The following is a 26760-nucleotide window of genomic DNA, read 5'->3' as shown; positions in this document are numbered from 1 at the left end:
AGGTACAACAATTGAGTCTCTTCAAGAGTTATAACTGAGCGACAACACCCACAAAGGAGACGGAACTCCAGCAGGAGAGGGGAAGGCCGAGGCTGGTGGCACCTGACACAGAGGTGGAAGGCAGGCAGATGCAGTGAGCTCAATAGTGGGGAAGTCTCCAAAGTAGTCTGTGCAAGTCCCTGTATTGTTCCTCCTCCTCTGGAACCTGCCTCTGCGCCCGGTTCACTCTCCATGACCAACGGGTCCCAGTTATGGTATTTGGATAGTTACATTGGTCCAAGTTGGAGTTCTTTGTTACCTTCTTCAGCCTCCCGAGGTGACAGCGTTCAGGCCTGGAGATTGGCCACTTAGGTCTGAGCACTGCATCCTAGAAGGAGATCACATGCAACCCCATACCTGGAAGAAACGAGTATTTATCAAGGACTCTCTTGTAGGTGAGCACAGGAAAGGTGAGTATTGGCAAGTGTGGGTTCTTCTTACAAGAGAACCTCTCATTAACGCAAAGTAACTACTTCCCATTATAGTGTGCAATGGATGTTGCTTCTACATAACCCATCACTTTTTACTTCGGCCCTTGAGGACATTGGTGATGATGAGGATGGGAGGGTCACATACCTCTCTTTATGAAGCTCATCTTCTAAGACAGCTACCCAAACTAACTCTACCCTGGAAGATTCTTGGAAATCTAGATAACAGGTAATATCTTTGTTTTCCACCAGCCCTTTTTGATGTTCGATTTGTAAAACTACCATAGGTGACAGCGTGTAGGCTGGTGCAGTCTATTTTCTCCACTGCAGGTGGCGCTCAACCACAGCCACAGTGCAGAGGGAGAGGAAGTCAGGAAGAACATGGGTTACTGGGGCAGCGATCCGGTTGGATGCTGACAGACCATGTGACTTTGGTGGCCATCTTGGGTCAGGTAGAGTCTATGTAACCACTTCAATACTGGGCACTTTTACCCCCTTCCTGCCCAGGCCAATTTTTAGCTTTCAGCGCTGTCGCACTTTGAATAACGTTGGCGCGGTCATGCAACACTGTACCCAAATGACTTTTTTTTCACACAAATAGAGCTTCCCTTTGGTGGTATTTAATCACCACTGGGATTTTTTTTTTTGCTATATAAACGAAAAAAAGACCAAAAATTAAAAAAAAAAACACGTTTTTATTTGTTTCTGTTATAAAATTTTGCAAATAAATAATCTTCATAACTTTATGTCAAAATGCACTCTGCTACATTTTTTTGAAAATAACCCAAATCGGTGAGTATTATTTATTCTGTAGGAAAGTTCCACAAACTATGAGATATACAGCGGGTAAAATAAGTATTGAACACGTCACCATTTTTCTAGGTAAATATATTTCTAAAGGTGCTATTGACATTAAATTTTCACCACATGTCGGTAACAACCCATGCAATCCATATATACAAAGACACCAAAACAAATACGTTCAGAAATGAAGTTCTGTGTAATAAAATGGAATGACACAGGGAAAAAGTATTGAACACACAAAGAAAGGGAGGTGCAAAAAGGTATGGAAAGCCAAGGCACCAGCGTAAATCTATCAGTAATTAAAAAGCAATCCTGCCCCTTGTCGGTGCAAATTAATATCAGCTGGTTCAGTCTCAACTGATGGCCTATAAAAAGGTGTCTCATTACCAAGGTGTCACACAACATCTCATGATGGGTAAAAGCACAGAGATCTTTCAAGACCTTTGCAACCTTATTGTTGCAAAACATACCAATGGCATTGGTTACAGAAGAATTTCCAAACTTCTGAATGTTCCAGTGAGCACTGTCGGGGCTATAATCTGGAAATGGAAAGATTATAATTAACCACCATAAACCAGCCAAGACCAGGTGCTCCACGCAGGATTGTCTGGCAGAGGAGTGAAAAGAATTATCAGAAGAGTTGTACAAGAGCCAGGGACCACGTGTGGAGAGCTTCAGAAAGACCTGGATTTAAGAGGAACAATTGTTTAAAAAAAAAAAAAATAAGTAATGAACTCACCCGTCATGGCCTGTATGCACGCTCACCACGCAAGACTGCATTGCTGAAGAAAAGGCATTTTAAAGCTCAAGTAAAGTTTGCTGCACAATATTTAGACAAGCCTGTGAAATACGGGGAGAATATAGTCTGGTCAGATGAGACCAAAATGGAACTCTTTGGATGCCATAATACACACCATGTTTGGAGGTCACATGGCACATCACCCCAAAAACACCCCCCATACCAACAGTGAGGTTTGGAGGTGGGAACATCATGGTGTCGGCGGGGATGTTTTTCAGCATACAGTACTGGCAAACTTCATATCATTGAGGGAAGGATGAATGGAAAAATGGACCAAGACATTCTTGGATAAAAATCTGCTGCCATCTACCAGGATGATGAAGATGAGACGAGGGCGGACATTTCAGCAAGACAATCATCCCAAACACAAATCCAAGGAAACTCTCAATTGGTTTCAAAGAAAGAGAAAATAAATCTGCTAGAATGGCCCCCCAGCCAATCACCAGACTTGGATCCAATAAAAAATCTATGGAAAGAACTAAGCACCAGAGTTCATAGAAGGTTAGCGTGTTCAATACTTTTTTTCTGGTGTCCTTCCATTTTATTACACAGAACTTCATTTCTGAACGTATTTGTTTTGGTTTTGTTGTATGTATGGATAGCACAGGTAGGGATAACAAAAAGAGAATTCTGGCTTGGAAGGGGTGTTAACCCCTTCCAAGCCAGTGTCATTAGTACAGTGACAGTGTATAGTATTAGCACTGATCACTGTATTATTGTCACTGGTGATGTCAGTGGCAGTTAGCCAGTGCCCCCCCAGCTCCAGTTAGTGTCAGACTGCCCACTGCACCATGACAGTCCCACTATAAGTCTCTGATCACCGTCATTAGTAGTATAAAAAAATATATATATAAATTCTAGTATATTTACCATAGTGTGTAGACACTATAACTTTCACACAAACCAATCAATATATACTTATTGGAATTGCCGTATTTATCGGCGTATAACACACACCTTAACTTTAAGAGGGAAGTTTCAGAAAAAAAACAAATTTTAAACTAAGGGTCAGTGCTCTGCAGCCTCACCAGTGCCCATCAATGCCGCCTGATCTATGCCCATCTGCAGACTCTAATATGCCTATTATTGCAGCCTGCTTAGTGCCCATCTGCAGACTCGCCTTTGCAGATGATTGCAGCCACGCCAGTTCTGGATGACACAGATCCACGATCTCCTGTGTATGCGGTGCTCAGTCACTCAAATGTCCTGCCCGGCTCATATGATGGACAGAACAGTGGTCCAATGCCGGGCCAGGGGGGGGGGGGGGGGGGGGCAGGACTGTGTGTGACTGAGCGCCGGATACACAGGAGATCGCGGCTGTGTGTAATCCAGCGGCACTCGTTCCCACCTTCCACTCTGAGGCAGCAAGGATCGGCGTATAACACGCACACACGATTAGTGCGTGTTATACGCCGATAAGTACGGTATTTGTTATCAAAGAAAGACCTAAATTGGCCTCCATTTATGAAGAAATTAGATTTTTGAATTTTTTTTATTGGATATGTTTTATAGCAGAAAGTAAAAAATATTGTTTGCTTGTTTTTTTTGCTAAGTTTTCTGTCTTTTTTCGTTAATATAAATAAAAAAAAAAAAACCCCAGTGCTGATCAAATACCGCTAAAAGAAAGCTTTATTTGTGTGGAAAAAAAAAATGATATACGTTTTGTTTGTGTACAGCGTTACCTGACTGTGCAGTTGTCAGTTAAAGTAGTGCAGTGCTGAATAGCAAAAACTATCCTGGTCATGAAAGGGGGTAAAGGTACTTTGGAGGGTCCTGAAGTGTTTAACTGAAAACCCGATCAGAGTGAAAGGGCCCTTATTGTGTTTGGGTTGAATGGAGGTGGTGGATCGATCAGAATCTCCAAATCATAGCATAAAAAATGAATCCATAATTTTGTTCCATTCCTTATGTTATGATTCAAAGATTCTGATGGATCCAACTCCATCCAAACCAAACAGAGTGCATAAGTAATCTCCCGAAATAATGAATGAACACGTTAACGTGAATATAGTCAAATAACTTCTCAAATACGAAGCAAATCTCACCTCCATTTCTGGATAGCTGTTAGCCCCTCCCATCAGTGGTGCAAATGTAAACCCCGCCTCTAAACAGGCATGGCAGAATGAAGAAGGAATGCTGCCCATTGGAGTGTGGCGGGTTTACAGTGCCTTGAAAAAGTATTAATACCCCTTGAAATTTTCCACATTTTGTCATGTTACAACCAAAAACGTAAATGTATTTTATTGGGATTTTATGTGATAGACCAACACAAAGTGGCACATAATTGTGAAGTGGAAGGAAAATGATAAATGGTTTTCAACATTTCTTACAAATAAATATGTGAAAAGTGTGGGACCCCCTTTCACTGCAATTACAGCTGCAAGTCTTTTTGGGGATGTCTCTACCAGCTTTGCACATCTAGAGAGGGACATTTTTGTCCATTCTTCTTTGCAAAATATCTCAAGCTCTGTCAGATTGGATGGAGAGCATCTGTGAGCAGCAATTTCCAAGTCTTGCCACAGATTCTCAATTGGATTTAGGTCTGGACTGTGACTGGACCATTCTAACACATAAATATGCTTTGATCTAAACCATTCCATTGTAGCTCTGGCTGTATGTTTAGGGTCGTTGTTCTGCTGGAAGGTGAACCTCCGCCCCAGTCTCAAGTCTTTTGCAGACTCTAACAGGTTTTCTCCTAAGATTGTCCTGTATTTGTCTCCATCCATCTTCCCATCAACTCTGACCAGCTTCCCTGTCCCTGATGAAGAAAAGCATCCCCACAACATGATGCTGCCACCACCATGTCTCACGGTGGGGATGGTGTGTTCAGGGTGATGTGCAGTGTTAGCTTTCCACCACACATAGCGTTTTGCTTTTAGGCCAAAAAGTTCAATTTTGGTCTCATCTGACCAGAGCACCTTCTTCCACATGTTTGCTGTGTCCCCACATGGCTTCTCACAAACTGCAAACAGGACTTCTTATGACTTTCTTTCAACAATGTCTTTCTTCTCGTCACTCTTCCATAAAGGTCAGATTTGTGGAGTTCACGACTAATAGTTGTCCTGTGGACAGATTCTCCCACCTGAGCTGTGGATCTCTGCAGCTCCTCCAGAGTTACCATGGGCCTCTTGGCTGCTCCTCTGATGAATGTTCTCCTTGCCCGGCCTGTCAGTTTAGGTGGACGGCCATGTCTTGGTAGGTTTGCAGTTGTGCCATACTCTTTCCATTTTCAGATGATGGATTGAACAGAGCTCTGTGAGATGTTCAAAGCTAGGGATATTTTTTTTATAACCTAACCCTGCTTTAAGCTTCTCAACTTTATCCCTGACGTGTCTGGTGTGTTCCTTGGCCTTCATGATGCTGTTTGTTCTCTAAGGTTCTCTAACAAACCTCTGAGGGCTTCACAGAACAGCTGTATATATACTGAGTTTAAATTACACACAGGTGGACTCTATTTACTAATTAGGTGACTTCTAAAGACAATTGGTTCCACTAGATTTTAGTTAGGGGTATCAGAGTAAAGGGGGCTGAATACAAATGTCCCCCACACTTTTCACATATTTATTTGCAAAAAAATGTTCAAAACCATTTATCATTTTCCTTCCACTTCACAATTATGTGCCACTTTGTGTTGGTCTATCACATAAAATCCCAATAAAATACATTTATAAAATACAATTTTTGGTTGTAACATGACAAAATGTGGAAAATTTCAAGGGGTAGGAATACTTTTTCAAGGCACTGTATGTACCTATGTGCAGGTGAGTTAGTATTGAACAGCTTATCAGGAACAGCACTGGAGCATCAAGTTGATGGTATCTTGACTGCAATGGAAACATGGAGCTGATCTGTGCCATGTGCTCACAGTATGAAATAATGCATCTCTTCTCTGTCCCCTCAGCAAGCAACAGGTGGAGGCACAGTGGCAGCTTCTGAAGGAGGAATTCTGGAAGCGGAAGTGGATGGTGGATGACGGTCTGGGCCAAGCTTCTGCACTTACTTTGGATTTCCCATTCTATGAGGAGTTGGAGCAAATACTAATTTCACAAAAACCGGCCAAAGTACGCAAGAGGGAGGCCGACAGCAGTGGTGAGTGAGGAGCTTACAGTGTAATGAACATTTATACAGATTTTAAGTTATATAGCTTTGTACAGCAAACATTGAGTCAGTCACATCAGTTATACATTTATATAGCGCTGACATATACCACCGTGTTGTACAGAGAACACTGAGCCAGTCACATCAGTTATACATTTATATAGTTCTGACATATACTGCCATGTTGTACAGAGAACACTGAGCAAGTCACATCAGTCTGTGACCCAGTGGAGCTTACACTCTAATGTCCTCCAACAGTCACACATTATTATTATTATTACTACATTGATATAGCTCTGACATATAACGTAGTGCTGTACAGAGAACACTGAGCCAGTCACATCAGTCTCTGCGCCAAAGGAGCTTCTCCACCACGTGGTGCTGTTTTGCAAAGGTGCTGTTGGCTCACTCTGCTTTGGTTTCAGCTGGAGGAAACATCAACCCTGGGCCTGTCCTGCAGGCTTCTCTCTCAACCACCATGCAGTGGTGGGGGGAGATGAAGGTGGAGGCTCTCCAGAGGCACTGAGGCCTACTCCATGTGCTCAAGCTGCAATGGATGCTGGGCCTGGCCCTATGCAAGGGAGTCCTTACCAGTCTTCCAGCATTGCTAAGGAGGAACAGAAACTTGCTGTCATGAAAGAAGATCTCAGAAAAAAGAAAACCCTGCATAGTAAGTCTGGAAACAGTAAGAGGGAATTCTCCAAGCTGAAGTCTCTGGAGGAGGCATTGAAAAAGCAGGAGAAGTTGGTCGCCTCTCTGAAGGAAAGCAGCGATGTGTTCAGAGAAAAGTGTGAGAATGAGGAGAGATTCCAACAGATGAAGGAAAGTGCCTGTGCCAGTACCAGCCAGAGGGTGGATACCAGAGCAACAGCGACAGTATGGATGGGAGGTAAGGAAGTGGCTTCACATGGTGCCCCGAGTACTACCCATGTCTCAGGATCTGTCGTGTCCAAGTCAGTATCTGCCCCCCTCCCTCCCCAGCAGCCTGGGTCATCTCAGGAGGAGGTTGAGGAAAATGGTGGATTGCTGCAGACCATTACAGAAATGGAATCTCCCTTGAGTGGCACTGACTCGTCAGGTCATGGTTAAGTAGTGCTTGCTGAAAATCTCTCTCAGTGTGTGGAGGACTTTCCTGAGACTGCAACTGCTAACAGATCCTTGCAATCAGCAGGGAATGTAGGAGGAGATGGCGTGTATCCAGACAGAGAATAGCCTGCTGGCTGTGAGGAGTCCCACATGGACACTAACAGTGCAGAGCAGGAATGTCACATGAACATTGAAACTGCAGAGCAGGAGACCCGTATGAGCGCTGAAACAGCTGGTGTTTTTTCTAAACGGAAGACCTTACTTGATGATGGGACTGCTGGTAACTGTGGTACTTCTGGGACTATGGTGAGCGGGACTGTTGTGCTGGAGAGGAGGAGGGAGGATCAAGTGGTGGGTAATTTACCAAACCAGATTTCAGACGTTCCTACACCGCCAGTTGAAGTGTCATCTGTTCCAGTTAGGAATTATGCTAGGGCTGTGTTGGGACAAAGTCATGCTGCTAGTGGAAGGGAGTCAGTTGTGCGTCTTCCACCTAACGCACCTTCTTCTATTAAACGCAGGAATGTGGTACAGCTCAGGTGGGAAGGAGGAGGTATTCCAGCTATCAGGAGGGTGGTTGTGGATAAGATCCTAGCCATGGGATTTAAGGCATAGGATATTTATGCTCTTATCAGTCCGGCTGGTTCCTATGAATATGATTTGTCATTTGTGCGTCCAGAATCGCTGGATCTGTTTTGGGAGCGGTTTGAGCGTGTATATAGGAGCCAGCGGGACTGGAAGGGGCTTGTCCCCAATGTTGTCTCACGACAGCCCTTGATTAAGAATGTAACTATCCTGACAAGGAATGAGTCTATACCCCCCTGAGGATTTATGGGTCTGGTTGAGGAGATTTGGTGAAATTTTGTGCCCGCTAAAAAAGATTGTGGATGATAGAGGAATCTGGACGGGTGGGTGGTCGGTGACAGTGAGGTTGAGTGTGTGTGAGAATGTGGTCCAGCATTTGCCCTCCTCTGCCTTTATTGGTAGAGATAGGATTACCGTCTTTTACCGTGGTCAACCTAAGCTGTGCCATAAATGTGGAGTCAAGGGACATTTCTCCTCTTCCTGTCCAGAACAGAAGTGCTCTTTGTTCCAGGAACTGGGGCATCTGGCGAGGGACTGTAATATCATTAAATGTAACCTATGTGATAAGGTTGGTCACCCTTATAGCCAGTGCCCTGATGCTTTGCACAATAAGCCAGAGCTAGTGGAGGAATTCTTCTGTCCAGATAGAGAAGAGTCTGGGTTGGCGGAGGTTGTACCAGGGAATCCTAGTGTCTCTGTCACATCAGAATCTGTGTCTGTGAGGCCCTCTGTGGTGTCGGTGTCCCCCCAGTCTGTGGTCTCCCAGTCAGTGTCAGAAAGTGTGGTTGTCAAGTCTGTGTCTGCACCTATTGTTTCTCCTAGGGTAGTGAAGGCAGTGGAGGGTGCTGGACCAGCGTGTATGTTGGTGCCAACCCCTCTTCCTCGGCGTGGCAGAAGTGCGGCTGGAAGTCAGCAGACACCGAGGGGTGGAGTGAGAAATAGATTGGATGATGGTTGGGGGGGGGAGGTGGGAAGGGATTGAGAGTGGTTGGTGCAGAGTGCAGAGGTGAATGATGTGGAAGTCGGGTGAATGATGTGGGGGGAGGGGTTAATGGGGGGGTTTTGGAATCACATCCTGATGGCGATTAAATGTCAAAATGTTTCTTACCCTGGATTGTATTTAAATTGAGGTTTGGGGTTTGTAGTCTCTTTTTTGTTGTCATTAAAATATGTTTCTTTCTATGTTATCTTGTCAGGAAACGTTTTTTTTTACTTGCTGATGTAAGCACGCTTGTTTTGGTTTAGTTGTTGTTTATTTTTATGCAAATATGTTTTTATTAATAAGCTGTATGTTTGTATGATTTTTTTAATAAACAAAAATAACACTGTTATTAATATATATTTATATAGCTCTGACATATACCACAGTGTTGTACAGAGAACACTGAGCCAGTCACACCAGTCTCTCCACCAGGTGGTGCTGTTCTGCTAGCTGCTGCTGGCTCACTCTGCTGGGAGAAACATCATGCAGCGGGTGGTGGAAGATGAAGGTGTAGGCTCTCCAGAGGCACTGAGGCCTACACCATGTGCTCAAGCTGCAATTGATCCTGGGCTTGTCCCTATGCAAGGGGAGTCCTTCCAGGGCAGAGTGGTGAATAGACTTCGCCATATTACTGAGGAGGAACAGAAGCTTTCTGTCCTGAAAGCAGAGTCCAGGAAATCTGTCCCTCATTCTTAAGGCTAGGTTCACATCTATGCGGTTGCAGTTGATGCAGTTTTTAAGCGCGCTTTGCGGTACATTTTGCATTTTTTTTTCTCCTTAACTGCCTGCCGACCGTATGCTGTACATATACAGCTTCCCTGAGCAGAATCTTGTACCTGTATGTGATTCTGCACTTTCGGGTCTGGGGCACACATGCATGCCGCCGGCGACCCGCTCCCGCTGTGATTGCCAGTGTCATTGGTACAGTGACAGTGCATATTTTTAGCATGGATCACTGTGTTGGTGTCACTGGTGCCCAAAGAAGTTTCACTTAGTGTCCAATTTGTCCGCCGCAATGTCACAATCCCGCTGTCGCTGATCGCTGCCATTACTAGTATAAAGAATCAAATTTTAAAAAATTCCATAAAAATATCCCATAGTTTGTAGATACTATAACCTTTGCGCAAACCAATCAATATACGCTTATTGGGATTTTTTTTTACCAAAAATATGTAGTAGAATACATATCGGCCTAAATTTATGAAGCAATTAGATTTTTTTTTTTTACTTTCTTTGATATGTTTTATAGCAGAAAGTGTAAAATATTGGGGTTTTTTTTCAAAATAGTCTGTCTTTTTTTGTTTATAGCGCAAAAAATGAAAACCACAGTGGTGATCAAATACCACCCAAAGAAAGCTCTATTTGTGAGAATAACGGACATCAATTTTATTTGTGTACAGCGTCGCACGACCGCACAATTGTCAGTTAAGATAACGCAGTGCTGTATTGCAAAAAATGGCCTGGTCTTGGAGGGGGGTAAACCTTCCAGAGCTCAAGTGGTTATCAAACAGTGAATACCCAGTTGTGAAGGAGCGGGCGGCAGCCGCGTCCTTAACAACTGATGTCTCATTAGCTGTCAGCGGGATTCCCCACTGACAGCTGAATGTAAACCAAAGAATACCGGCATTAAAAAAGTCTTGCGTTTTTGGTGCAGGTCCATTGAGGTCTATTACACGCAAAACCCAGTCTGCTGTAGGAAAAAAAAAGTCCCTGACCCTTTCCAAAAACGCATAGAGGTGAGCATCTCCCATAGGAAGCCAGGTTCTTTGGACTGTAGTGCGTTTCTGCAAAACGCACTAAAAAACGCAAAGGTGTGAACATAGCCTAACAACCAGTGAATAGCTGGTTGTCTGTGTCAGATTGAGAGGTCTCTAGGTCCTGGTAGAAGGCAGCATAGGTTGGGGTCTTGTTGTAGAGAACCCTGCCAGTCTATGGGCTCTGGGGAAGGTGTACCTGCCTGTGAGCAGGGTGCAGAGTGTTATGTTGGTGAGGAGACACACAGAGGCTGAGGTGAATGAGAACAATGTATTAAGAAAAGTCCCAACAATGCACAATTGGGCCCTGTGGGTAGGTACAGGTGTCCGGAACCACTTACGAAACTGTAACAGCAGAGCGTAGCTTGACTTGAGGCAGACAGCTTCTGCAACGAGGAGTGGGAATGCAAATCCACACCCAAATGGGAGACTTCCTAAATCCAAGGAAGCATGGAGGCCCTGCACTATTTCTACTCCTTCAGAACCTTTCCCTAGCGCTGAGCAATCTCCTTGAGAGACGGGGAACCTTTCCCTACACTATCCACTTAAACAGACACTGTCCTGACCCAAGATGGCCACTGAGGTTATGAGAGCACCAGCGTACAATCAGACACCAAGTTCCATTTCTCTTCTGTATTGCCACTTTGGTCGAGTGGCACCTACAGTGGGAAGTATAGACTGCAACTACCAACAGGCCAAACAGGTTTCTCTTATGGAGGCAGTTCACCCCTCACGTGGCCATGCTCCGGACCCCCTCCGCCAAGCTGGTTGTTAAGGACGCCGGTGCGTGCCAGCTCCTTAACAACCAGCTACTCACTGGTTGTAAAAGGTGCCAGCGGGTGCCAGCTCCTTGGAAATGCAGATGGGGGAGGAAGTTTAGAGGAATTTTGTTCCTCTGTGATTTCCTTACTCACAGGGAAGCAGCTATCAGATTGGATGCCTGTGCCCCATGTGACTCTGGTGGCCATCTTGGGTCAGGCAGAGTCTGTTCAAGATGCTGGCTCCCAAACTTGGTTTCTCTATGATTTCCTCGGTCACAGGAAGACAGTTATTAGATTGGATGCCGGTGTTCTGACGAGTAGTGTCCCCCCATCGGATAGTGTCCGCTCCGAACTGCGCAGGTGCTGCGCTTGCGCAGTAAGAAGGACAAAGGAGATGCCGAAAGTCTCCGAAGAAGAACAGCTGATGAAGTATCTGCCCTTATCACCACCCCACACACCACCCCTTACAAAGTTTACGAGCCTCGGGAGCGTGCGGGGCCGTGCGGGTGCATGTAACATAATGCGGTATTAACTGCGCATGCACAATGTAGAGATAATGCTCAGCTGTTAATTTTCAGCTATTTTCGGAGTGTCCTATGTACTCCATTGGCGCTTGCGCAGTAGAGGGCGGACACTATCCGATGCCAGGTGCTGCGCTTGCGCAGTAGAGGGCGAACACTATCGGATGGGGGACTACTTTCCATAGGACACCGATGCACAATGTAACTCTGGTAGCCATCTTGGGTCAGGCAGAGTCTATTTAAGATGCTGACTCCCGGGCTTGCTGCCCTTTTTGCAAGTGGCTAGCATAGAGAAAGGATCCCTGTCTATCAGGGACAGTACTAGAGACAGGGAAAGGTTCCAGCGGAGCAGGGACAGCGCAGTGGCTATGTCTATCTATCAGGAAGCCTTCCCTTTTGTTGTGGACCAGCGAAGCCGCATTCCTCTCCTCCGTGGCAGACTGACAACATCTTCCAGATTGCATCTCAAGGGTCCACAGCTGTCTCAGTTGTAGCTGGCTCCGGTTGGGTGTGCTCCCCACTGAGCCTGTTTCATTTGCTAAACTGATCTTCAGTAGACTGTTAATGCTGAACTTGGACTCAATACTGCACCTAACCCACATGGAGATTGCTCCCTGGTGGCCATCAAACTCAACATTGTAAGCCTAGAGTGGTGCCCCATCTGACTGCAGTTTACAAACCCCTCTATGTCTCCGCCATTACCTTCATACCTGTGATCTCCTTCATATTGCAGGGCTGGAGGATCCTTCCCTGCTGGATTCAGAGGACCCAATCATATCGACAAACCTCAGGGAGGAAGAGTTGGAAGAAATGCAGAATGATGCTGGGCCCGATGTGGAGGAGGAGGTGGAAGTAGTGCAGAATGATGTTGGGCCTCATGTCAATGGGGAGGCTCCTGCAAGAGGTGCGGGTCATATTTTGTGGAAGCAACTGTTGTCTATAACATCCAATCACTTTCCTTCATTGTTCGACCACATTCACATGGACATAACAAGGTATGCACCTGTGTTTGCCCGCATGCTCAGAACACCTGTGCATCCCTTTGCCGGCAGTCCCATTCATGTCAATTCGATCGCAGAAGCTGCACAGACACAGCCGCTGCGCCCAGTTTGACATCCCCGTGAGTACGGGTACATGTCCCCGAATGCAGACAGAATGCAGTGTGAGTTAGGGGACACACACCTACATTCACACAGCTATTAAACTGGGAGCAGCAGCTGTATCCCAGTTGATATGAATGGCACTGTCGGATGCATAGAACACCTGTGCATCTGGTGCGGGCAAACACAGCCTTCTGTATGGGTGTATGGCTGTATGCCTTAGTTGGACTGTGTAAACGAGGCCTATGAATGAATTGGCTTTCTGTGGAATGCATTCCTATTTTGCAGTTTTTACACATCCTTTTTTTCTGTAACCGAAGTGTTGGCCCATAATTTCTCTCTCACCAGCCACGTGTGGTAACTTCAAACATGATCTCTGCTCCATGCGCTGTGTACATAGTGCTGGTCCCCTCCAGTGTCTGTACCATTGATATTGGTAGTCCGGTAACTAAACCCTGCAGCAGGCTTTTACATAATGACTCCTAGTGGAATGACTTTACCTACAAAGTGAATCTGTACTTCAAATTAATCTCTTGTTCCTGCTTCCTCCGGAGGTGGCTTGGGGTTATTTGAGCAATTTCTGACTCTCAGGTAAGTAGCCACTTGAAACAATTATTATATTTTTATTATACAGGATTTATATAGCCTCAACAGTTTGCGCAGCGCTTTACAACATGAGGGCAGACAGTACAGTTACAATACAATTCAATAGAGGAGGAATCAGAGGGCCCTGATTGTTAAAGCTAACAATCTAGAAGGGAGGGTCAAGTGAAACAAAAGGTAATAACTGTGGGGGATGAACTGATGAAGAAAATGAAAATACAGTTGTTAGGTGTGGGTAGGGTAGGCTTCTCTGAAGAGGAGGGTTTTCAGGGATTGTCTAAATGCTAATAGAGTATGAGATAATCTGACAGATTGGGGTAGGGAGTTCTATAGAATTGGAGAGGCTCTGGAAAAGTCCTGGAGGCGAGCATGGGAAGAGGTGATGAGGGAGCTAGAGAGCAGGAGGTCTTGAGAGGAATGAAGCGAACGATTAGGTTTGAGACTAGGTTAGTGATGTAGCTGGGAGCTGAGTTGTGGATGGCTTTGTAAGTAGTTGTCAGTATTTTGAATTTAATTTGTTGGGTGAGCGGAAGCCAGTGGAGGGATTGGCAGACAGAAGCAGCATACACAGAGCGATTGGTAAGGTGGATGAGTCTGGCAGCAGCATTCATGATGTATTGAAGGGGGGATAGACTATGTAGAGGTAAGCCAGTGAGGAGGAAGTTGCAATAGTCAAGATGAGAGATGACCAGGGGGTTAATTAAGAGCTTTGTTGTGTCATTGGTAAGAAAGGGGCGTATTTTGGAGATGTTACGGAGGTTGAGGCGGCAAGATTTGAACAGTGATATGACGTGGGGCTTAAAGGAGAGTCCAAAATTCCACCTAGGACCTTGGCATGCGAGGATGGGCTTATAGTTATGCCATCGATTTTGACAGAGAGATCAGGGGAAGGTGCACGTGGTGGAGGAAAAATTATACGTTCGGTTTTGGATAGATTGAGTTTGGGGAAGTGGTGTGACATCCAGACTGATATATCTATTAGTAAATTAGTGATACGTGAGGAGACAGAGGGATTTAGCTGAGGGGTTGTAGAGAGGGTATTTGAAGCCATGGGAGGCTATCAGCTGACCCAGGGAGGAGGTGTAGATTGAAAATAGGAGAGGTCCAAGAACAGAACCTTAGGGGACCCCAACAGAGAAAGGAAGAGGAGAGGAGGAAGTAGAATTGTAAGTAATTCTAAATGTGCAGTTGGATAAGTAGGAAGAGAACCAGCGAAGAGTACAGTCACAGGGAGACCAAAGGCGTGGATTTTTTTGTGGAGAAGGAGGTGGTCAACCCTATCAAAGGCAGCAGAAAGGTCCAGGAGTAGGAGGACAGAATAGTGTCTATTGGTTTTGGCCGTTAGTAGATCGTTTGTTAGTTTTAGAAGAGCAGTTTCTGTGGAGTGTTCCAGACTGAAGGGGATCAAGAATGCTATTCTCAGCAAGTTGGTCGCTCAGTCGGTTGTAGACCAGACATTGAAGGAGTTTGGATAAAAAGGGAAGCAAGAAGATGGGGCGTATTTTGTTATGATTGGTTGGGTCTAGTGAGGGCTTTTTAAGTATGTGCACGTTTTAGAGAGTTGCGGAAGATGCCAGAAGAGAGGGAGAGATTTAAAATGTGGGTTAGAGAGTGTAGAATAGAGCCAGAGGGTGAACATAGCATTTGCGAGGGAACAGGATCCAGAGGGCAGGTGGTTAGCTGGACGTTATCAAGTAGTTTAGCACATAAGAAGTGATATATAAGCTGTGCGGTTGAGAAGAGGAATGAAGAAGAGTTAGTTTAAGAATAGAGGACACAGCTATCAGAAGGAGTGGTAGAGAGTACATGTTACAAGGAGAAGGAGCTGAAGGGGTAAACAAGGTCACCTGTGGTCTGTGTGGTGTTTTTTAAAGTATTTATTGTGTTCTTTCGCTTTGTGCATTCGCTGAAGTGAAAGGACAGAAGTGCTCCCACTTATAGAAATAGCCCCACTTTGAGAAAGGGCCCTCACACCAAGAGTGCCCCCCTTGGCAATAATATTTTTAGCCATCTAAAAGGAGGGTTTTCGTGCCACTGACTACAAATGTGAGAGTCATTCTTCCCATTGACCATTATGCTAATGTACCGTGAGCTGTAGATAGAGCAGTTATTAGTAGGGGTTTGCTGAGATCAGGGATGTAACCAAAGAATTTCCAAGCTCAACTTACCAACCAGCCTGCGACCAAATGAATTAACCTGCCTAACAGTTTGCGTTAAAAACAGGGGTTTAGTTGCACACATTTGCAAATACATGCATAAGCTGCAGAATACATGTGCACCCACTGTGGAGACTCTTCAAAGTTAGAGTTAGGGTCTGCAGGATACAGGGTGCCTTGCCGTGGCCTACAGCTTATGCATGTATTTGCAAATGTGTGCAACTAAACCCCTGTTTTTAACGCAAACTGTTAGGCAGGTTAATTCGGTTGGTCACAGGCTGGTTGGTAAGTTGAGCTTGGAAATTCTTTGGTTTTATTTTACATGCATTTGCCCTTCCAGTGCTTCTTGCTGTGAAGACCAGTTAAAGGTGGGGGCAGTGACCTTTTTTTGTTTTGTTTGCTGAGATCAGAAATGTATTTCAAGGGTTTCTCAGTGTTGAAAAGATTGAGAAAGGCCAGTTTTAAAACAAGACCTTACTGACCTTTTTAGCTGCAGGCATGCCAAGTGGCAACGAGCCTCAAACTATTAAGCCACCACCAGTTGGGAAGTCAGCCACAACTCCAGGAACTCCAGGCAACCTCTGGAGGAACCCTAGAGTTCCATGGAACTCTGGTTAAGAATGGTTGGTCCAATGATCCTCCTCTCACTTGCACATCGCTATTTGCTTAGAAACTAAATCAAAAGTTTTTCATTATCAGGCTGTGTATTTTAAAATCTGTGCAAGTAACACTCGGCTCTGCTCTCCACCAGGTGTGCAGCCCTCTTTGGATCTGCAGTGGTGTAGGCACACTCTCGATGCTATAGTCCAGAATCTCCAGCGGCTACAGGAGTGTATCCAAGATGTCTTGAGGGATATTGAAAGGGTGAATCACATGTTTTCCTTTTGACCCTCCTGGGTCCCCTGGGCATCTTCCTTTGGATGTAGGTGTTATATGTCCTGCATAGTATGCCAATGCCCACTGTGGTATCCATGAACCCTCCCTTGAACAATAAAGGGCCAAAGTTTTACTATAGTGCATTGTGTCCAAACTTGGCACACGTCTTCCAGTTGTTTATACGTGTTTTGTACTGTTTTTTGTTTTATTTAATAAAAGTTTAGCAGCATTTTGTGGTCATCGTTCTGAAATTACATCCTTTAAAGCTGAGCCCCAGCCTTATCTTCAGTTTGGCACCATTGTACTGAAATTACTCTGTGCACAGTAAACGAGTGTGGTAATCGTGTATCTGTGGCCCAGATCAGGTCAAGAAGGCCCCTCCAGCCATAGCCAGCAGTGAGGATTAAGCCTGAAAGATGTCTAGAATGCGCCTTGCAGCGCCCCACTCAATAACTATTGTTTAACCACTTCAGTACTCAGCTAAACCCCCAAAGCTAAGCCATGGCTGGAGGGGTCTGTTGGACTTGATCTGGGCCACAGATAAGCTTTTAACATACTTATCTTTATGTTACTTTTGGTGCGTTGTCCGTGGCTGTCTGTGGTTTTGTTTTCAAATGCAATGGCAGGACTTTTCAGACCAGCCTTTCACAAGTAAGTTGTCATAGAACTCTGGGGGGTGCCAAGTAACCACTGGCGCCAATGATCTTTTTAGCTATATGTAAAGGGCATTGATCCCTCTTGCCACCAATGTAAGGAGCATTCTTCCCACTGATCATCAATGTAAGGAACATTCTTCTCACTGATCACCAATGTAAGGAACATTTTTTCCCACTGACCACCAATATAAGGAACATTCTTCCCACTAACTTCCAATGTAAGGAGCATGCTTACTACTAATCACCAATGTAAGGAACATTTTTCCCACTGACCACCAACGTAAGGGGCATTCTTCCCACTGACCACCAATGTAATGAGCATTCTTCCCACTGATCAGCAATGTAAGGAACATTCTTCCCACTGGTCACCAATGTAAGGAGTATTCTTCCCAGCAACCACCAATGTAAGGAGCATTCTTCCCAGCAACCACCAATGTAAGGAACATTCTTCCCATTGATCACCAATGTAAGGAGCATTCTTCCCACTGACCACAAATGTAAGGGACATTCTTCCCACTGACCACCAATGTAAGGAACATTCTTCTCACTGATCACCAATGTAAGAAACATTCTTCCCACTGATCCCCAATGTAAGGAACATTCTTCCCACTGACCACAAATGTAAGGGACATTCTTCCCACTGACCACCAATGTAAGGGGCATTCTTCCCACTGATCACCAATGTAAGGAACATTCTTCTCACTGATCACCAATGTAAGGAACATTCTTCCCACTGACCACAAATGTAAGGGACATTCTTCCCACTGACCACCAATGTAAGGGGCATTCTTCCCACTGATCACCAATGTAAGGAACATTCTTCTCACTGATCACCAATGTAAGGAACATTCTTCCCACTGATCACCAATGTAAGAAGCATTATTCCCACTGATCACCAATGTAAGGAACATTCTTCCCACTGACCACCAATGTAAGAAGCATTCTTCCCACTGATCACCAATGTAAGGAACATTCTTCTCACTGATCACCAATGTAAGGAACATTCTTCCCACTGACCTCCAGTATAAGGGCTTTCTTCCCACTGTTCATCAGATATGGAGATAAATTACCACTTGTAGATACTGTATATTATTTACATTATTTCTATTGGAGCAGAAGAGATAGTTGTGGTTTCCTGGTTGGATTTACCCTTGGACACATATCCAATGTTTTACTGGCTGCCTAAGGTAATGTTCCATTGCACCCTGAGGGATCTATCATTGCTTCTTTGGCTAAAAAAAAAAAACCTAAATGGCCACACTGAATGATGTGTGCAAAAGTTTTGGGATGTAAAACTATTTTAATCTATAAAATAAAAATGACATTTTTTTGGGTTCTATGCACTAAATTGTGCAATAAATTACATCCAAACACATAGGAAGTTTGAAATTAAGATTGATTGATGTCTTAGATACAACAAGAGGTGCCTCGTGTTACAATGATGGTTTAGAAGGGTTTGGTAGTTTCCATTAGAGGTCCCCAATGTTACGATGATGGTTTAGAAGGGTTTGGTAGTTTCCATTAGAGGTCCCCAATGTTACGATGATGGTTTAGAAGGGTTTGGTAGTTTCCATTAGAGGTCCCCAGTGTTACGATGATGGTTTAGAAGGGTTTGGTAGATCCCATTAGAGGTCCCCAGTGTTACGATGGTGGTTTAGAAGGGTTTGGTAGATCCCATTAGAGGTTCTACGTCTGATAAGGTTGGTGACATTCTGGGGCTTTAATGCATTAGGATTCTACAACATGGTCCATTGGCACATTTCCCACCTGGGAAGAATGGGGAGGAGCAGGTTGCCTGGCACGACCCTCCTGTCCTCCTGCAGTGGTTGTCCAGCTCCTCACCAGCATCATCTAGAAATAAAAGACATCTAGTTAAAGAAAAAGAACACCAGTCTGCAAAAAAAACTAAATGTGTCCATTTAAAAAATATGCAACCTAGTTAAAGCCAACAGTTGCTACAGTAGCAAAGTTTTTAAAAGAGTAGGCAACTTTTTTCAAGCTCTGCCTAGGTCATCATTGGAGAAATTACCCCTCACTTCCTGTCCTGTGACACCCATAGCAGAAATGAGGGGGAGCAGGTGTCGTAGACAAGTAGACACAGAGCAAGACAAATCTGACAGATCTTCTAACCTCTCCCCAAAGCAATGAAATAAATGTGCCTTTTATGCGGTGACCATCCTCATCATTAAGAGAATTTAACACTTCCCTAGTACTAGGGCAGGAAGTGAGATTACAGCAATTAAAAGAACCTGACAGATATGGTAACTTCAATTTCTCACCGGATTCCAGCGTTAATGAGGTTACAAAACATACAACAATGTCCATCAAGTTCAACCTAGTTATTTCAAGTAGGGGGTCAGTCAACAGTAACTGGATTCCAACATACTAAGATTTTAAAAAATTCCTTTAAAAAACGAATCGGAAATTCACTAATTTCATATATAAAAAAAAAAATCTAAATTTTATTGTAATATATATATAAATATATATATATATATATATATATATATATATATATATATATATATATATATATATATAATTTTAACCCCTAAGTGAAAATGTCCAAATTGGGCCCAATTAGCCATTTTCCCTCCCCGGTGTCATGTGACTCGTTAGTGTTACAAGGTCTCAGGTGTGAATGGGGAGCAGGTGTGTTAAATTTGGCATTATCGCTCTCACTCTCTCATACTGGTCACTGGAAGTTCAACATGGCACCTCATGGCAAAGAACTCTCTGAGGATCTGAAAAATAGAATTGTTGCTCTACATAAAGATGGCCTAGGTTATAAGAAGATCGCCAAGACCCTGAAACTGAGCTGCAGCACGGTGGCCAAGACCATACATGTATGTGAATGCATGGAGGGCCGCATTCACGTGCTAATAAATGAAGATAATAAAAATCCTAACATAGTAATAAATAATTTACATTACACAGCCCCGCATCTCTGGTTCCCTTTACATTACACATTACTTACTTAACCACTTGCCTACTGGGCACTTATACCCTCTTCCTGCCCAGGACAATTTTTAGCTTTCAGCGCTGTTGCACTTTGAATGACAGTTGCGCGGTCATACAACACTGTACCCATGTGACGTTTTTGTCATTTTTTTCACATAAATAGAGGTTTCTTTTGGTGGGATTTAATCACCAGTGGGTTTTTTTTTATTTTTTGCTAAAGAAACAAAAAACAAACAAACATTTTTTGTAATAATTTTGTTTGCTATAAAATTTTGCAAACCAGTAACACTGATGAGGCTACACTGATGGGCACCGATGAGATGGCACTGATGAGGTGGCACTGAGGAGGCACTAATAGGTAGCACTGGTGGGCACTAATTGGCAGCATTGAAGGGGACTGAGAGGTGACACTGATAGACGGCACTGATGTGCACTGCTAGGCAGCACTGATGGGCACTGGTAGGCGACGCTGATAATGAGGCATTGATGGGCTCTGATTGGCAGCACTGATAGGTGACACTGAAGGGGACTGATTGGCAGTACTGATGGCACTGAAAGGTGGCACTGATTAGCAACAGAAGCCGGTTACTGGCTTTATTCTTTTCTTCTCACGATGATCGTGATCGTAAGGAGAAAAAAAGCCGATAACCGGTTTACTTCCTGATTTGCCTGACAGCTGATCATGTGGTAAAAGGCCCACTGTGATTGGCCCTTTACCCTGTTCTGTGATCAGCCGAGTCCGAAGGATCACAGTGCGCACCGGCCGTGATCACAGGAGGATGTCTACTGATGTCCTCCCGCCACTGGAAGGCCGTGCTATAGCAGAATGACGGAAAGTGGTTAAAATGTCCGCGGGCCGGGTGCACGTGACTACATCACGTGCACTGACGGGCCGGACATTTAGCGGCGGTGTGCCGAAGGTTGCCGATCCCTGCACTAGTGGGTGCTGTGCACAGAGCATGGATGAGATCTGCGACACCAATCAGAAAAGTATTTAAAGTGTATCTAAAGTAATTTTTTTGTTTTCCTCCCTATTTATCCTGATGGCCAGTGTTACCTAGACAAAAAGTGAAACGAAATGCAGCATTTTGGTTGTCACCAATACAGAAATAGAGAGGAAATCCTCCTGTTGGGTCACCTTTTCCAATTGCAACTGCCCTAGAGGGGAACCTCCTTTTTTAAAGGGCACAGAGGTTTTAACAATTATACCAAATCTTCACTCTTCCACCCCCCCCCCAAAAAAAAAAAAAAAAAAATGAGGGGACTTATTATTTGTTCACCTCTTTGCCCCAGAGAGAATACGAGACTCATATGGTAAGCATTGATTATTCAGGTTGTAGGTCTGGTGGGCTACATCCACAAGCAATGGCAGTCTGTGCCTGCGCAAATGGCATTGTATGACAAGGCTTGTTGCCACTTGTGTTACAATAAAGCTGTACTCCAAGAAATCAACCACTTTCTAAGATGTGCTGGCTTACTATGGGATAAGTCCAAAGCGGTGCATGCCACCTTGTGGACTTACAGTAGCTATTTTATCAATAATTGGCAGCTTTACTAAGCACTGGGAGTACAGCTATTGCTACACTCCCGATGCTCTGACAGGAGATGAGCTGCTTTCCCACACAGCAGCAGCTCTGTCCATCCCTCTCCTCCGCTGTCTATTCACAGAAGGCTTTGTATTTTGTGAATGGGTTCCCATAAAGAGAAGCACTCTATTATTAGGCAGGATGAGGGGAGGGATGGGCACAGTGGCTGCATGCGACTCTACAGCTGCTGGAGCAGCAGAATGCCCTGCTTTGGAGCGCCAGAGGTATAGCAGTAACTAAATTGTAAATTGTAGGCCCATGAGGTGGCATGCACCTCATTGGACTTAACCCATGGTAATCCGGCAGATTTTATGTAGGGGGGAGGGGGCATGATTCCATGGAGTTCAGCTCTAGTAATGCTTGCAATTTCCACATTTGATAGTCCATCCTAGGTATCTCAGCAACATTGGCCCTCTAATTACTGGAGTAGAGGAGACTGGGGAAATGCTTCCTACTGCCTGCAGCAGACTGATTACATCATCTAATGCCTCATACACATGGTCGGACTTTTCGACCAGACTTGTCCGCTGGACGCCGACGGACCAAATCCGACGGACAATCTGACCGTGTGTGGTCTGCATCGGACTTCCGACGGACCGTTGCAGTCGGAAATCCGACGTACTTTAGATTTGAAGCCTGCTTCAAATCTTTACGTCGTAACTCCGCCGGCCTCAGTTTCTGACGGAAAGCCCTTTCATCTGTATGCTGGTCCGACGGACCAGATATGGACCAGATACAACGCAAGGGCAGGGTACCCCCGGACCCCCGAAGTTGGAAGAAGACCCCCTGAGCTGTCTAATAAATTACTTTAAAAACCTGTGTAGTGTTTTTTTATTGACACTTTTTCCCCCATGTACCCCATACCCATTCACATAGGGTGGGGGGGCCGGGATCTGGGGGGCCCTCTTATTAAAGGGGGCTCCCGGATTCTAATAAGCCCCCCCGCCCGCAGACCCCGACAACCAACGGCCAGGGTTGTTGGGAAGAGGCCCTTGTCCTCATCAACATGGGGACAAGGTGCTTTGGGGTGGCGGGGGCTGCAGGGCGCCCCCCTCCCCCACAGCACCCACCCCCCCATGTTGAGGGCATGCGGTCTGGTACAGTTCAGGAGGGGGGCGCTCGCTCGTCCCCACCCCCTTTCCTGACCGGCCGGGCTGCGTGCTCGGATCGGGGTCTGGTATGGATTTTAGGGGGGACCCCACGCCGTTTTTTCCCCTTAAAATCCATACCAGACCTAAGGGCCTGGGATGCCCCGCGACGGGGCTCGCAAGGTGTCAATCTTGCCGATAAAAGCGGCGAGATTGGACTTCCTTTTCTAGTCCCGTCGTACCCGAGTCATGTTCAAAATGAACGGACTTGTCCGTGTGTACGCAAGTCCGTTCATTCTGAAAGTCCGTCGGGAAGAACGCCGGACCTAGCTTCCCAGAAAGTCCGGTCGTATGTACGTGGCATAAGCCTAAGCTAAGTCACTGACTGGAGCGTTTTAATGATAAAAAGTGGAGCTTTTTTGAATGATATTGTTGCTATATATGGTGGTGTCTGGTTAGGGATTAATTCATAAATGACCTACAGGTCCACCATAACCGTCATAAGCTCATACTGACTCTCTCTCATTACATTATCTGAGTGTCCTTCAATGATCTTCAAATATTGTACACACAATGGGGGTCAGGCTTATCGGCCTATTGTTTCTGAAAACCTGTGCTTTGCCCATATAGGAGCAGAGACAGGGGGCCCTTAATGGTTTTGCTATGGGGCCCCATTAGATATAAACATAGAAATGTGACGGCAGAAAAAGACAGAGTAGTCCATCGAGTCTGCCCATTTTTTTTTTGTTAACTTCATTGTCTGAGTATAGAATAGATATACTGTAGATTATGGTCTTGATAAGGTTAACTAACCATGTTCTGTTTCCGGTCTGGCCGGTGATGAGATATGATAGCGGCAGCTGTGAAAGAGAGAAGAGGACTCGGAGTCCCTTTGGCATCACCTTCCCGGCTCAGATATCACCTAGGCACCTAACCCTTTACAGCCCGGCCTTCAATGTGCTCCAACACTGGCCATACTACTGAATTCCCCAATGACCAGTGAGCATCCATACACTTCCCAATCTGGCAGACCCCTATGAATACGTACATTATTTAACAGTGGGTTTAAGAGAGGGAAAAAAAAAGCAAAAATGCAGAACGTTTGGTACTTTGTTAACCTGTTGCGGTCCATGTAACACATATGTGTGGCAGCAAAAGAGCGGGCCCTAATGTCCCCAATGCCGCACATATTTGTCACTAGGCGGCTGATGTTTCTTTGCTGAGAACGTGCTCACTGAGCACTCCCAACACAGAGACCGAGCTGTGGATTTAAGGGGGACCCCCCATGCAAAAAAAAAAAACCTGTAACATAGGGGTCCTGTGTAAAAAAAAAAAAAGATTTTTTTTTGCCCCCCCCCCCCCCCCCCCACAATTCATATTGGATCTTTATCTTTGATAAGTGGGATGGATTTAAGAGGGACCCCCATGCAAAAAAGTAAAAAAAAAGACTTCAGAGTAAATGAACGCATGAATTTAATGGGGGCCCCCCAAAACCCATAAAGAAAAACTTTGTGCCCCCCCAAATTCATATCGGACCTTTATCCACTTGAAGACCAGGCCTATTCTTACACTTTTTGTGTACAAGTAAACAACAGCATTTTTTTTGCTAGAAAATTACTTAGAACCCCCAAATATATATATATATATTAACAGAGGCCCTCGAGAATAACACAGCGATCATTGCAATTTTTTTATGTCACACGGTATTCGCGCAACGTTTTTTTAAACACAATTTTTTAGGAAAAAATGCACTTTAATAATTAATTTGCAAAAAAGCACAATATATAACCCAATTTTTTGGTAAAATATTAAAGATGATGTTGCATTGAATAAATAGATACCTAACATGTCATGCTTTGAAATTGCGCACACTCGTGGAATGGCGACAAACTATGCCTTCTCATCATGGCCATCAGTGCTTCCTCATCAGTGCCTCCTCATCATGGCCATCAGTGCTTCCTCATCAGTGCCTCCGAGTCCTCATCAGTGCCTCCTCATCATGGCCATCAGTGCCTCCTCATCAGTGCCTCCTCATCGGTGCCTCCTCATCAGTACCTCCTCATCAGTGCCTCCTCATCAATACCTCCTCATCGGTGCCTCCTCATCGGTGCCTCCTCATCGGTGCCTCCTCATCAGTGCCTCCTCATCAGTGCCTCCTCATCGGTACCTCCTCATCGGTGCCTCCTCATCGGTGCCTCCTCATCGGTGCCTCCTCATCAGTACCTCCTCATCAGTGCCTCCTCATCAGTTTACATTAGTTAATGTGAAAATGATGCACTTATTTGCAAAATTGTATAACAGAAAAAGGTTTTGTTTTTTTTTCAAAATGTTTGTTTTTTTTTTTGTTTGTTTAGCAAAAAAAAACCCCCGTGGTGACTAAATACCACCAAAATAAAGTTCTATCTGTGTGAAAAAAATGATACATATGGGTGCAGTGACTGAGTAATTGTCATTCAAAGTGTGACAGCGCTGAAAGCTGAAAATTGTCCTGGGCAGGAAGGGGGTGAGATTGTCCGGTATTGAAGGGGTTAAATTAGAGATACCATTTCCCGCCGGTAAGCCATGCGCGTCCCAAAGTTCTGGGAAATAACACAGGCGGATCACCGTTCTCCCCGCACTGGTTGGGACAGTTTTTCAGGTTCTTGTTTTGTTGGCTGAGAATTGTAGACTTGTCCTCACCCACCATGTACAGGTATAGGGTGAGGGGCCCTCTGCACTAATAATGGGGCCCCGTATTATATATCTATGACACATATACCAAATCCTGTCATCAGACTCACCTGCCAGGACCCCCGCAGAGCACAGGAGGAGGAGGAGGAGCAGAGGGAGCGCAGAGCCAGACATCTTCTCTCCGACTGTCCCCAATCCCAGAGGAGAAGAGACTTATATAGATCTGGAAGATCCGGGTTGGCATCTTCATGACAGCATGATGCCGGATCACCGATTAACACCGTCACTGCCGGATCACTGAGCAACGGATTAACACCGTCACTGCCGGATCACTGAGCAACGGATTAACACCGTCACTGCCAGATCACTGAGTAATGGATTAACACCGTCACTGCCAGATCACTGAGCAACAGGTTAACACCGTCACTGCCGGATCGCCGATTAACCCCATCACTGCCGGATCACTGAGCAACGGATTAACACCGTCACTGCCGGATCACTGAGCAATGGGTTAACCCCGTCACTGCCGGATCACTGAGCAATGGATTAACACCGTCACTGACGGATCACCAAATAATGGATTAACACCGTCACTGCGAGATCACTGAGCAACAAATTAACACCGTCACTGCCAGATCACCGATTAACCCCGTCACTGCCGGATCACTGAGCATCGGATTAACACCGTCACTGCCGGATCACTGAGCAAAGGATTAACACCATCACTGCCGGATCACTGAGCATCGGATTAACACCGTCACTGCCGGATCACTGAGCAAAGGATTAACACCGTCACTGCCGGATCACTGAGCATCGGATTAACACCGTCACTGCCGGATCACCGATTAACCCCATCACTGCTAGATCACTGAGCAACAGGTTAACCCCGTCACTGCCGGATCACTGAGCAACGGATTAACACCATCACTGCCGGATCAACGATTAACACCGTCACTGCCGGGTTACTGAGCATCGGATTAACCCTGTCACTGCCAGATCACTGAGCAACGGATTAACCCCATCAGTACCAGGTCACTGACTAACAGATTAATCCTTCCACTGTCAGGTCACTGATCAATGGATTAACCTCATCACTGCCAGATTAGTAGAGGGAACGCAGACCCAGACATCCTCTCTCCGACCCCAGACCCGGAGGAGAAGAGACTTATATAGATCTGGAAGATCCGGGTTGGCATCTTCATGACAG

General features: G+C 45.1%; 1 protein-coding gene and 1 long non-coding RNA gene across 2 annotated transcripts in view; one reads left to right on the top strand and one right to left on the bottom strand.

Moving 5' to 3' along the window:
- The window catches only part of LOC141126642 (uncharacterized), a 32096-nt gene extending 15257 nt beyond the window's left edge, over positions 1 to 16839 (top strand). The window contains exons 3-5 of the mRNA XM_073612572.1: positions 5972 to 6159; positions 12591 to 12761; positions 16468 to 16839. Coding sequence (XP_073468673.1) covers positions 5972 to 6159; positions 12591 to 12761; positions 16468 to 16604 — 496 coding nt within the window. The 3' untranslated portion in view covers positions 16605 to 16839. The remainder of the gene's footprint in view (positions 1 to 5971; positions 6160 to 12590; positions 12762 to 16467) is intronic.
- Positions 16840 to 18528: 1689 nt separating this feature from the next.
- LOC141126644 (uncharacterized) lies at positions 18529 to 26439 on the bottom strand. Its single transcript, XR_012241419.1, has 2 exons — positions 25664 to 26439; positions 18529 to 19099 (listed from the first exon to the last, which is right to left on the bottom strand). It is a non-coding gene; the product is annotated as an uncharacterized lncRNA (long non-coding RNA).
- Positions 26440 to 26760: the final 321 nt, after the last annotated feature.

This window comes from Aquarana catesbeiana, linkage group LG02 (assembly GCF_042186555.1).
Source record: "Aquarana catesbeiana isolate 2022-GZ linkage group LG02, ASM4218655v1, whole genome shotgun sequence".
Lineage (NCBI taxonomy): Eukaryota > Metazoa > Chordata > Amphibia > Anura > Ranidae > Aquarana > Aquarana catesbeiana.
Note: the sequence above shows the minus strand (reverse complement) of the source record. Positions and strands in the feature narration are given on the sequence as shown.